Source organism: Ips typographus, linkage group LG3, assembly GCF_016097725.1.
Source record: "Ips typographus isolate SLU linkage group LG3, UJ_Ityp_2.0, whole genome shotgun sequence".
In the NCBI taxonomy this organism is placed as follows: domain Eukaryota; kingdom Metazoa; phylum Arthropoda; class Insecta; order Coleoptera; family Curculionidae; genus Ips; species Ips typographus.
Window position 1 is genome coordinate 8,890,891 of NC_138424.1, and position 13,296 is coordinate 8,904,186.

Below are 13,296 nucleotides of genomic sequence, written 5' to 3' on the forward strand. Positions count from 1 at the left end.
CCGTATCCGAAATATCAATGACCTGTAGCAGTGAAAATGCTACGAGGAGGGCGGAGCTTACGCAACTACGTCGCGCTAGTAAGCTTGTGATTGGTCGAACGACGGCGGCCATCATGGAAAAGAGCTGAATTGCTACGGGGATGGACGACCTTGATGACGAAACCAGAAACGGAGATATCGGGTTTGTTCGCGTCAGACAAGGACGCAGCTCGCTCCCCCCACTTCTTACCGAGTTCGGGGTGGGTGGGGGAAGCCGGAAAAGTTTTGGGGGAAACTGTTTGGAGTTTTCAATTGAAAGGAAAAACGGAAGTAGAAAGAAAACGCAGCGTCGGCAGAGGGGTGGAATTTTTTGAAAACTGCCGCTGCAGAAGTAAAATGCAGTTTGCGCGGAAAAAGTTGGATGCCTCTGTAAGGAAGGTCGTAGTTGTTTACCATGACTGATACGACCAGAAACGCGGTTTTTTATAAGCCGGTACTGGGTACCGTCTAGTTGTGCCGGGTTCCGTAAATGACCTGGTTTTTCCCGGAATGGGTAGTACAAAATGCTTACAGCGACCGACATTTAATGCTGTGTCAACGTTTCTGGTTTGGCCCCGTATGTCTGCGGTGGTTCCCGGAATGCTTTCTTTAAAACCACATTTACGAGCGGGGTTTGCCCGTAAAAGTTAGGTTGACTTTAATTGATCGATTCATTATTTAAGTCAGAGATGGCCGTCATGTATAATTCACGAAATGTACTGACTCTGTAATAGCTTTGATGATAATTTTACCGTTACAATACTGTAGAATTGGTCTTGTGCAGGTGGTCCCCAAAAATCCATCATGTGAGATCTTCATTTTGAATTTATTTTCCAGCTGGGACAAGACATGAGGCAACTGTGACGACAACTGTATTAATCCAATAAACATCGTCAATGCCTGACTGTATTAATGTATTTGTCCAGGACCAACCAATAATGTACTAATATTTAGCGAGTTGACAGAAACTAAATGAAAGTCAGATAACGTCAGAGTGGTAATAATTGCATGAAACATGCAATATGCGACATTTCTTGAATGTAGACATCTACTTATGTCTTTGCAATTACTGCTAATTCGCACATATAAATTGATATTTCAGTTGTTTTGGCGATTTTTTATTTTCTTCCGCTATAATTCTTGTTGAAAGTTAGTTCGGTTAGTGATGCGGAATCAGGTTGCACCCCACCAGAAATAGTAGAGGCTGTCAAAACGACAAGTACAAATTTGCTCGAAGGATGCGAAAGAAACAGTATATCTACATAAAAGAAGAACAAGTTTTCCCTTCATTTGGCATTGGTAATGGACAGTGGTCGTGTACAAAATATAGTATTATCCTTGTTTTTTATGAAAAAATACAATGAAAAATTATGAATTTTGTAATTTTTCTTTTAAAAATGTTCACGTTCTCTAGCGACAAAACCGTACCACTAACCCATCAACTTTTATACGTCAATATAAAGCTTATTTCATTGGCTATACAATGGCAAATAAAAGTGTATACAAAGTGCGGCAAATAAGCTAGTTATTAACGATTGAACCAAAGAATGTACCAAAAAAGTCATGAAAAAATTAGTCAATTTTGACACCCTCTAGCGGCCAAACCGTCTAACTTACTCATTCAAATTGGGAGACTGTTAGAAAGCTCATTGCATTGGCTATCCATTGACGTATAAAACACTACTAAAAATGGTGCAAATAAACGAGTTATTGAAGATTGAAGAAAAGGATGCACGAAAAAAGTCATAAAAATGATAGTTAACTTTGATGTTCTCTAGCGGCCAAACCGTCTAACTTATCAACCCATGTTGGGAAGTTTTTAGAAAGCTCATTCCATTGGCTCTCCATTGACGTATAAAACTCTAGAAAAAATAGTGCAACTAAGCGGGTTTTTGAGTATTAAACAAAAGGATACACCAAAAAAAAATTGGTCAAAGTTGACGCCCTCTAGTGGCCAAACGGTACCACTAACCAACCGACTTTTCTACGTCAATGGAAAGCTCATTTCACTGGCTGTCCATCGACATATAAAAGTATATACAAAGTGTTAGAAATACGCGTGTTATTTACGGTTTACAAACAGGGTGCCCCAGAAGCACTTTTTGACCGGTTAGGGCTAATTTGACCATGGAAAATTAAGAAAACACGGTTACCTGAGCTACTAGGTCTACTACGATAATGCATAGAAATTTCTTGAAAAACCGATTTTGAAAATGACAATTTTCGTAAGGGTCAAATTTGCCTGAAAAGCCACCACTATTCCAATGGGTTTTGCGTTATATTGGCCACTTAGTGCAAGCGAAAATCGACTAATAATTTTATTTCTACAGTTTTGCTACGGCTCTAAATTTGACACTTACTGTGCTAGGTTTGTGCCAAATATCAGGGCCGTACCTGACTGATTTAAAAAAAAAATCCCTCAAAGAAGTTAGAGTGGTTACAGTCAAGTAAAACGTTTATTCAGCTTTGGAGCCCTCTGGCGGCCAAACGAAGCACCCTATGAACACAATCGGTTATGTTTTTGGAAAGCCCATTATATTTTCTATCCGTTGACATATAAAAGTTTATAAAAAGTTTTGCAAATAAACGAGTTGTTTGACAATTAAGGCAGTTTTGACTGAATTTGACAGCTACTACTTTAACCTTCAATAAGTCGATTATTTTGACAGTTTCAAGGTGGTTCAATGTATCAATTTAAAGGATACATTTTTCAAATAAGTGACCTAATACAAACTTACCTTAATTTTGAACAGAGAATCAGACAAAAGGAGTGTTTAATTTAAAAAACGTCCTTTTTCAGAACTGACCTCTTGAGCTGTTTTTTTTGACCATCCTGTATAATATATATTTTATCGTTTTTCTTCACCCACTCTTAGAATAAACCTTGTATAACACGACAAAGCACAAACACCAAGAAAAAAACGTTTCTTGATATGCATAAATTAAAGTTATTTTTTTGGAAACTGCATATATTAAATTACACATAGAACGGTAAATATCTCAGAAACGGATACAGGTAAGTGTATGTCATTAATACACAAAATATGTCTAGAGTATAACGTAGAATCCAAAAATGCAATAATATACATGGTGTCCCATTTAAACTATACAGCAGTTGATATCTACTTCTGGTTAAATTGTTGCAGGCATATTTTCTTATTAAAAAAGGTTTTTTTAGACTCTCCAGTCCTGGTAATTCGGAAAATTAGTGGGTATTGTTAGGTTAGGTTACTTATTGGGAATGGGCCTATCCCACATATCATAAATTTTTGTTTTAATGACTGGAATCGAAAGAATAGGATCAAAAAACTAATTTTTCATATTCTTGAAGAAAAAATTATGGTCGTAAATGTTCCTACATTAGTTTGAATTTGTCCATTAACTTTAAAAGATTGTTTTGGCGCGCATGTGACGTACGTAATTCTGGGCGATTTTATTGGCTGTTGCACGCCATCTGTTTCACTTCTTGTCGCTGATTGGTTGGTAGTGTAGTACGTCACCGGCGGCGGGCGTTTTAAACATGAGCTTAATGTAGTTTTTATCATCATTTTTTTTCTATTTAGACTTAATATTTTTGAAAACAAAAAAATACGGGTATAATATTTTCAATCCGTCTTTGTAGTTATGAAATAAAAAAAATTGTAGGACAGGCCCATTATTAACTACTAGGCATTACAAGGAATTAGTGTACAAAATTGTTCGCAGCGGTTTTTTAAAAACTGTGGAACGTATAAATTTTTTTTCTACAAATAACACACACTAAATCTGTGCTAAAAACACCACATGTTATTGTTTTAGTTTTCAAAACAAATAAAATGTACTTTTTTTAGTAATTTTTAAATATATCCACACCGTTAATCTGCCGATTGTTATCAGGTATAAGAATTAGTTGCGTGGGATAATTACCTTATCTAGATGATGGTTATTGTAATGGTGGGATGAGAGTGTGGTTTTTGCTTGCACGCTACAAATAAATTACAAATAACTGGGTTAAGTTATGTGGTGGCAAATTGCTTCAGCGAGGGCAATTATTTTCTGTTCTGTTCGGTGGAGAATGGACGTTTTCTTCCGCTTAAATTTCAGTTAAGTCCGGCTGGTTTAGTCTCTAATTGATTAGACACGTATCTGGGATGAGTTTCCTTCCCCAATCTTCACAGCTTAAAACCAATCAAACGACGATTTCGTGACAGAAAATTAAATTACACAACTCTTCCAGTAAATGAAGAAAAATAAGTAAACTGCACTGTTCTGATGTATAATAAAAAATTATAATCAGCGAACAAAATTGGATTTGCTAAGCACAATCAATAATAAATTTGATAATATTGTTTTTGTTGGGTAATTTTCATTTAACTACAGAATTACTGTATATTATACAGGGTGGTCCAGTTTTAAGTGTCAATAATTCCCCATTTGATAGCTAATCAAAAAATAAGTTGACTTGCATTGTGTCATTTTTCTGAAAAACGTTTCCTAAGGAAGATACAGTCCTCCAAATTTCAATTTAAAAAATCGTTTTATAGTTTAAAACTGAACATCCAATACTTATAAAAGTCCAAATTTGTACTGAATAGGCTAAAAACTTTTTTACTACTAGGAATGGTCTTATGATTCGCTTTCTCAGACAGCCATCCTGGTTGAGTGTCTGAAACTGGCATTCAAGAACTAAAAAAAGTCCGGAAATCAAAAAGATTGTATTGTGCATGAAACTCATTTTTTACTACTAAAAATAATATAAAAGTTGACTTTTAATGCTAGAACGGACCTTACTAGGACTAAAGAGAGTTCAAAAGTATATTTTCAAGACTTTAATTGGTGTACAACTCAATTTTCTTCAACTTTCAACAAGTCAAGAAGTAAATTAAATTTTCGGACTATTTTATTTCTAAAAATTAGTTCTCAAGACTATTATTGTAGCATTTGGTACCAAAATTTTTTATTTTTGTTACTAAAGAAACTTGACTTTTGGAAATAGTCTTAAACTCGATTTTTCAGTCTTAAAAAGCACTAAAAACAGTCTGAATTTCTTAGGTGCTACAATTTATTGCACCTATGAGTGTAGAAGTCAATTTAATAGTAAAGAAGCTTGAAATAACATTTTCAAAATTATGGTCAGTGGACACACTGGCTTTTAGGCCTGATAAGTCAAAAACTTTGTAAAGATAGTCTTGAAACTCGATTTGAGGCACTGAAAACAGCCTTAAAACACTAAAAACAGTCTAGTTTATTAAGAAATACCCGAATTTTTAGCACTGAGGTGTCTAGAAGTCGATTTAATAGTGACAAAGCTTGGAATGCCATTTTAAGTCTATGAAGAATGTAAAAATTGTTTTTTAAGTTTGCTATGTCAATAACTTGGTGAAGATAGTCTTGAAAGTCGATTTTCCAAGCTGAAAGCAGTTTTGAAGCACTAAAAATAGTCCAGAATTCGAAGAAAATGAAAAGCAAAGTATAAAGCACGAAAAGTTCGTTTTCAAGACAATTTTCATGAATCTAATGTCAATGTCCTGCATCTAAGACTATTTTCAAGACTAAAATATTGAAATTTGTCTTCAAATTATGAAAACTTACTTCAAATGCAATTTTTAAGCTTCTGATGTCACTTTTCATTAGTTCAGTCACATTTTGGGGTTCAAATCAATTTTTAAGGTTTAAATGTATGAATTTGTAGTAACAAATTCTTGAAAAAGTAGTTTTTATGTCTACAAGTCAATTTTTAGTATTAAAGTCTCTCGATTTGCATGAAAACTGGTTACAAACATAATTTTTAAGCTTCTGAAATTTTTATCTTTTCTAATTCAATTTTCAAAACTAAAGTCTTTTAGTTTGTCTGGAAACTATGAAAACTGGCTACAATAATATTTTTTAAACTTCTTAAGTGAATTTTCCGTTTCCAAGACAATTTTTAAGTTGGGTTGGGTTAGTTTTGGGTCTTTGACCGTAATAACGTGTAATAAAGTGCTTGTTTCAAATTTGATCAATATTGCTCCAACGGTCTGACAGTTATGACAAAAAAAACGATTTTTTAAACAGAAATTTGAAGGACTGTATTTTCCTTAGGAAGCACTTTTCAGGAAAATGACATAAAGAATGTCAACTTATTTTTTAATTGGCTATGGATTGGTGAATTATTCACATTTAAAACTGGACCACCCTGTATTATGTGGTAGTATTGTTTAGATATACTGTTATTATCTCTTATATAAAGTCTTTGAAGGTGGTATGACAATGAAGTTCATTACACGTACAAGTCTCAAACACTAAAAGTATTTTTGGATTAGCAATTCCAATTTAATTGTTTTGGATTTTTGATATCCGACTATTTTGCGTTTTGTCATAGGTTCCACCAAAATGTTCAGCTTGATCAGTAAAATACAGGCTTATGGTTACAATCACCTTTGGATTTCCAATTCTGACCTGAACATAAAATACATGCGTAGTTAAATTGCATCATTGTTTTCTATTGATAACATGCTTTTTGGTCGACCATTTCACAGTTTTGCCTTTCATTTATGAGAATGCTACTGTTCTTTGTTAAATTATTAATTTGTAGAGACAGAAAAAAATTTACATTCCTTTCACCTTTGTAAAAGCCAAAATCTATGTTAGTTGAAACACATTACAATGCGTTACCGTTTAAATTACCTCATGAGAAGAGATTGTTTCCATTCCAGCCCAGAAAAGGAATGACTTACAGTTTGGAGGTACAGGGTTGCTGCCAGCCTAAAGTTGATTATTGACAGAAACTCAATTAAGTAGTCCAAAAAGTAGAACTTCTATATAAAAAAAACACACAAATGCATGTTCCAACTATTCACCATTGTCAACAATCACAATAGTAGTCAAAAAAGGGGGGAAGATTTTAAGAACTATTAATAATTGATTGAATAACCGTCTTTTTTTGTTTTTAACTTGACTAACTAAAAAGAATGGTGGTAAATCTCTTATTTTCACTAGTAAAAGAAGTTTATATTGCACCTATAAAAATAGAGAAAATTCAGTAGAATTAGTTGACGCAAGTATAAATAGCGGAGTATAGACGTACATTTTGAGATAAGTCAGTTCAATATTACCCCACAGGGTGTTGCTATGCTTGTTTAAATGTATGTATGCAAAACACGTTTTATTCAGAAAACATAAGTTTCCAGCATGTTGTGCAACATTGTTGCGATACAAATATATCCAGTCGACTACCTTCAAGACTCTCCCGCACTAATGACCCCCACCCTGTATAGTAGTTTCTCTATACAAACTAAATGTATGTAGAAAAGATATGAATCTAAAAGTTGACGAAACAACAGGGTGCCTACTTATACGAAGTATAATATAATGTCCTGGTTCCCAACACTACAATAAAGTTAAACGAACCATTTTCCATTTTACTCCATTAAATGGTAAAAGCGCAGCGAACCGACATACAACAAAGGCCGATGCAACAATGGCCTTCCCGGGTCGTTATATTGTTAATAATAGCAACAACAAACAACCAGCCTGTATAAACAATATTTTCCGGGCCGGTTGGTAAAAGGAAAAAATGCAGAGGCCGTGCAGGCTGCAAGTCCATTGAACCTGCCTCCTGCTGCACAGCTCCGACAGGCAGGGATAAAATTGAGGTTAAACAAAACCGATGTCTGTTTACTTGTTTGGTTTAGACAATTTGCGTAATGTGGCCGCTTTTGTTCGGTTGCAAATTGGTAAGACAACACTGACGTCATCCGAAACTATTTATAGGTTATCGTTAATTTTTAATAGATGTTGGGGATTGGACAATTTTGCTACGACCGATAACAAAATTGTATGTTATTTAAAGGTCTGCTAGTGTCCAACGGGTAATTTAAAACCCCCCCCTCTTCGCTGTCCCTTTGAGGATCGAAATATAGGTTATGGTTGGTCGGGTATTAAAATTCAAAGTCCCGATGAAATATTGAGTGGTAACATGAACGGTGTACTGATAATTTCCTTTTTCCGATCGCGTGAAATGCTACCGGAAATTGTTCCATGCTTGGGGGTAGAAGGGAGGAAAATCTCGTGCCTGTAATAATAATTATTATTCATTGCCAGGGAATTATTAAGTTACACGCGGTGTGCTTTAAAAAAATACTCATGCAATATTCTACTGATTTTGGTTTTGCATTAAGAATAAGTAGTGTGCTGTAAGTATTGAAGCCAGAGGGGTAGTTGCACGCAATTTTTTTTTCGTGATTTTCTAGCGTCTAAATTAGGTTGGCCTTAACACTTTTGAGTTATTTTCGGTTAGTGTCGTGAGTAAATACAGTTAGTAAAAGTGTGTTTTTTTTTAATTACAGACCGAATCACACCAGTCAAACGGCTGCACATGTGTCGGCAGCGGAGTTGTACAAATCGTCACGATTGCCCCTACCGAGTGAAAAATGCGGCTACAATGCCCTGTCTCAGATGTCCCAGCCAGCGCCACCCAATATGTCACAGGTGCAGGTAGGTCAAAGCTCTTTTAACTGAAAAGAAACAAGATAATCAAATGCTAGAACAAGTGCAACATTTGACTAAATCGCAGCACTGTTTGTAGTTTGTGATTGGTCAGGAAAAAGCAGCAAGCTAAAAGCTGCAATTTACACAAATGCTGCATATGTGGGTTTACCATAATGATGTAACATGGTTTACCAAGATAATGATAGTTAAATTTGTTTTGACTTGTTGAGATTAAGTAAACTACAGCATTTTTGCTAGTCTGTGATTGGTCAAAAAAAGCTACTAACCACTATAAATTAATTAAATGTCAGTTGTCAAAGTACTATTTTACTTTATTCTTACGTATACTACCGGACACTTTTCCTGTTACGGTTGTTTTGATTATGCAGCTAATTTACACGTGTCGTCATATCAAAAAGTTTTCCAGGTCATTGATTGCACTTAAAGTGACTGCAAAGCTGCAAAAATTACATTATACAGGGTGTCCCACGACGAAAGACATCGATTGATATTGGAAAAAGTATAAATAGGAGAGTTTTGAAAATTTGGCAGGATACTGATGTGGGCATGCCCAATCTAACTAAAATATTTTCAAGATGGTTGCACCGTTTATACCGGAAGTCGATCACAACTTTCTTATTTTAAATAGAACACCCTATATATTATTACATATTTGGATTCCTCACAAAATTCTGACCAACTTTTGTGTACAATGTCCTATGCCTATCTCTAGCCGTTTTCGAAATATTTGATGTTTTTCCAAAAAAGTGACAGTTGCAACGCTCATATCTTTTTACTCTGTCAAAACCGTATTTCATTTTGCAATGAAACTTTGGGTTATTTTAAATAAAGGATCGTTTTATTAAACTGAGGGTGCGTAATGACCCATTTGTATACAGGGTCGTCAAAAAAAAATCATAAACTTGCCTCTAAAAAAAAATGAAAAATTTCAAGTTTTTTAAATAGAAACCCACATTTTTTATGACGGAATCATTTTGAGCATTAAAAATTACTATACGTTTCAATTTACTTGCCTATACCTAAATCCAACCCATTTCGTTTTATTTGAGAATTAACCTTTTTTTTATTAGGCTGCATGGTTGGGATTAGCTGGTACTCTAGTTGGTCATGCTTTTGACACACGGTGATATTGGAGACCTGCAGAGCATGTTAATAACACTAGTGACTTGAGTGTTTTGACAACTGCAAATACGCCGTCGCGGTTACGTTATTCAAACCAAGATTACTTAAATCTGTTAATTATTTACGGAGAATGTGATAAAGTTGTGAGTAAAACATGTGAGGTATTTGCCGCTCGTTATCCAGAAAAACGAAAGCCATCGCCAAAAGCTGTCAAGCAAATAATTGAACATTTTAAGAATACGGGATCTGTGAAGAGAAAAGCTATTAAAACAAAACCAATCCTTAATAATACAAATGTAGAAATTGCAAATTTGGGCTATTTTGTTGCAAATCCAACTTCGTCAATAAGACAAGTTTCCGTAGAATCAGGCATATCTAAAAGCTCAATTCAGAGGATCCTGAAGAAACATAAATTTCACCCTTTTTCATTTAAATTAGTGCAACACTTAAAAGAGGTTGACTTTCCGAAGACAGTGGTTTTTAGTGAGTTTTTGCTGATTAGTCACTATGGAGAAGAATTGTTTTTGAATAATATTATTTAGAGCGACGAGGCCAAATTCACTAAAAATGGAATGTTCAATAGACATAAATCCACACATAATTAGAGACAGAAATTTTCAAGAAATCTGGAGTTTTAATAATAAAAAATGTCTATTCTCAAATAAAACGAAATGGGTTGGATTTAGGTATAGGCAAGTAAATTCAAATGTATAGTAATTTTTAATGCTCAAAATGATTCCGTCATAAAAAATGTGGGTTTCTATTTAAAAAGCTTGAAATTTTTCATTTTTTTTTAGTGGCAGGTTTATGAATTTTTTTGACGACCCTGTATACAAATGGGTCATTACGCACCCTCAGTTTAATAAAACGATCCTTTATTTACAATAACCCAAAGTTTCATTGCAAAATGAAATACGGTTTTGACAGAGTACAAAAATATGTTGAGTGTTGCAACTGTCACTTTTTTGGAAAAACATTAAATATTTCGAAAATGGCTAGAGATAGGCATAGGGCATTGTACTCAAAAGTTGGTCAGAATTTTGTGAGGAATCCAAATATGTAATAATATATAGGGTGTTCTATTTAAAATAAGAAAGTTGTGAGCGACTTCCGGTATAAACGGAAGTGCAACCATCTTGAAAATATTTTAGTTAGATTGGGCATGCCCACATCAGTATCCAGCCAAATTTTCAAAACTCTCCTATTTATACTTTTTCCAATATCAATCGATGTCTTTCGTCGTGGGACACCCTGTATTTTGGTTTGGTTATTAACATTCATTGAAAATTCATTGGTGACAATATTAAAGACTGCCAAATTGTTTAAAAATGCTGAAACAATTTAACTGAATTAAAAAGTGAGTTTTGAAACTTGAAATAATTTGAAAGAAAATAGTTAAAAACTTGCAAGACAACAAAAGTAATGTGAACAAATCAGACCACTGATTATACAATTAGACAAAATGTAGTGATTTAAATAATAGTGATTTTGACTTGCATATACCAAGGCAATAATTCTTTTCAACATTTTTAGTGTTATTTATTAGTGACTCTAGCACAAACTGAATATTGAGTAACCTCAGTTATTTCAGGGGTTATTTACATCAGTGGCGTGCCAGATCAGTTATTGCGTCAATTTGTATACGAGTAGGCGCAAAATTGGGATTTATGAATGAAACCGCTGACCTTAATAAATAAAACGATATCGTAGTATAAATTTATTGAAAACTTTCAGTGACATTTACACTGGTCACAGAGTTAACAAAACAAAAATATGTCATGATTAAGGTATTATTTTTGTTTGAACCTTCTAATCTGAAAGTGTTATTTTCTCTACAAGATACGATAAATAAACATCCAAATGTGTTTTTTCTGTCAATTACATCCGTTGTAGCTGGAACGTTCTTTTTATTACTAATTGCACTTTGCACTCTGTATCGATCCTGAAAGAAACTAAAACCTCACCATTGTTCAGTTTTTGTTTGTAATTCAGTTTCATTTAACTACTTTGAACAGATGAGCAAAATTAGAGAAAATGTTTTCTGAACCAAGATGGAAAAGAATCTATTTACGAACGAAATTACAAGGGTACTAAAAATACTTTATGTTTTTTAGGTTTCTCAAAGGTATCCCCCACAAGGGCCGGCCCCCTCCGTCTCCACCGCCGCACCGCCTTCAATGCTCCCGACAACGGCGGCGTTTCACCGCCACCAGCCCGATTACCGCCACACGAACCGTATCTCCCTGTTGCATCCGGAATACGGACCTGGTGGTCGGCGAGAATTGGCTGGAGGTGGTATGGGCGGGCAGTCCTCCTACCAAGGAACCGGTGAGCAACCGCTGAAAAAGATCCGTTTGACTGACAAAGAGTTGCCTCCGCTTAGGATCGATACTAGGGTAAGTTTGGATTAAATCTGAAATGGTGAGAAATGTAGCGTTGGGTTTTCAGCCTGGGACGTATAATCCCCAAGTGGAAGCGATCTCGCCGACGTTGCCCGAGCAAATCTCGCAGGAGGATCAAGCTTTCAAAACGACAAAGGACGAACTGATCCAACAGATCAGTAAAGTGGACAGGGAAATTTTGAAAGCTGAACAGCAAATTGTTATACTGAAGAAGAAGCAGGCTGAACTGGAAGAGGTCGCGAACAAACCCAGTGTCAAGAACGAGGTGGAAGAAGATGCGCAACCTAAGCACCAAAGTTTGCCTCAGGTAATACCATTATCCACTTGGCAGTCGTTCCGTTTTCTGCTTACCTCTGTACCAAAATCAGATTTTAAATCATATCTGTTCTTGAATAAAATTGAACGGCAGCCAAATATTTGTTTGTGAAAAGGTCCTTGACCAGAAAATAGAAAAGCGGTTTTATAAATATTTACCCGGCTACTGCTGCAAGATTTGACTTTAGACCAATAATAGCCGAAATTTGTTAGACAAGATTACGACTGTTGATTATTTGAGAGTCTTTAATTAGGACGCGGGCTTTCTAGGAACTTTGATCGTCATCGGAAATTCTTTCAGCTTATCAGCAAATGCGTTTGGTTGTTTTGATTTAAGTGGGTCGCGTTATCTTTACCTTCAGCGATTAAACTTCACCTTGCATCTGTTTAGAAGATACTAAAGGACTATTAAGCGGATCCAATTTCAAGTAACATGACTTTATTAACAGAAATATTTTAAATGAAACGTTGTTGATGAACTGAATACAGTGTAGTAGTCGAAAGTACTATTGTTTCCTAATAAACAAAACGCTTGGAATAATTTGAGTTAACAGAAACTCTTTCTCTTCTAAAGGTTCTTCAATTTGAAATGAACATTTATGGGAAATGTTTCGATTTCTGGTTTACTTTCCCAAAATTGCTTTTGTACACTACACCTCAACTGATGAGGCTTGTTTCAATGTAGTATGAGTATCCCTAATTTACTTTTACTACTAAATAGTCTAAGGTGGACTATTTAGTTTTCAAACATGATGAAAATTAAAGAAACACCCTGAATTAGTAGCTTAGTTTGGGTCCATAATTCCAAATTGGCCAATATTTTGCTGTTTAGTGATTTTAAAAGATTGCATACCACACAAAGGATGATCCGACCAGTTCAGAGTCAATAACCCAAACAAGACATTTGCAATTCCAATAAGAACCCTTCCTACCTGATACTATATTAATAAGATCAATCATTACTTTTTTA

At 34.9% G+C, this 13,296-nt stretch overlaps 1 protein-coding gene across 2 annotated transcripts in view; it reads left to right on the forward strand.

Moving 5' to 3' along the window:
• The window catches only part of Smr (nuclear receptor corepressor smrter), a 90,249-nt gene that overhangs the window by 51,479 nt on the left and 25,474 nt on the right, over nt 1-13,296 (forward strand). For both annotated transcript variants that reach the window (XM_081974921.1, XM_081974922.1), the window contains exons 2-4: nt 8,325-8,472; nt 11,724-12,005; nt 12,058-12,318. In XM_081974921.1, the coding sequence (XP_081831047.1) occupies nt 8,325-8,472; nt 11,724-12,005; nt 12,058-12,318 (691 nt within the window). The remainder of the gene's footprint in view (nt 1-8,324; nt 8,473-11,723; nt 12,006-12,057; nt 12,319-13,296) is intronic.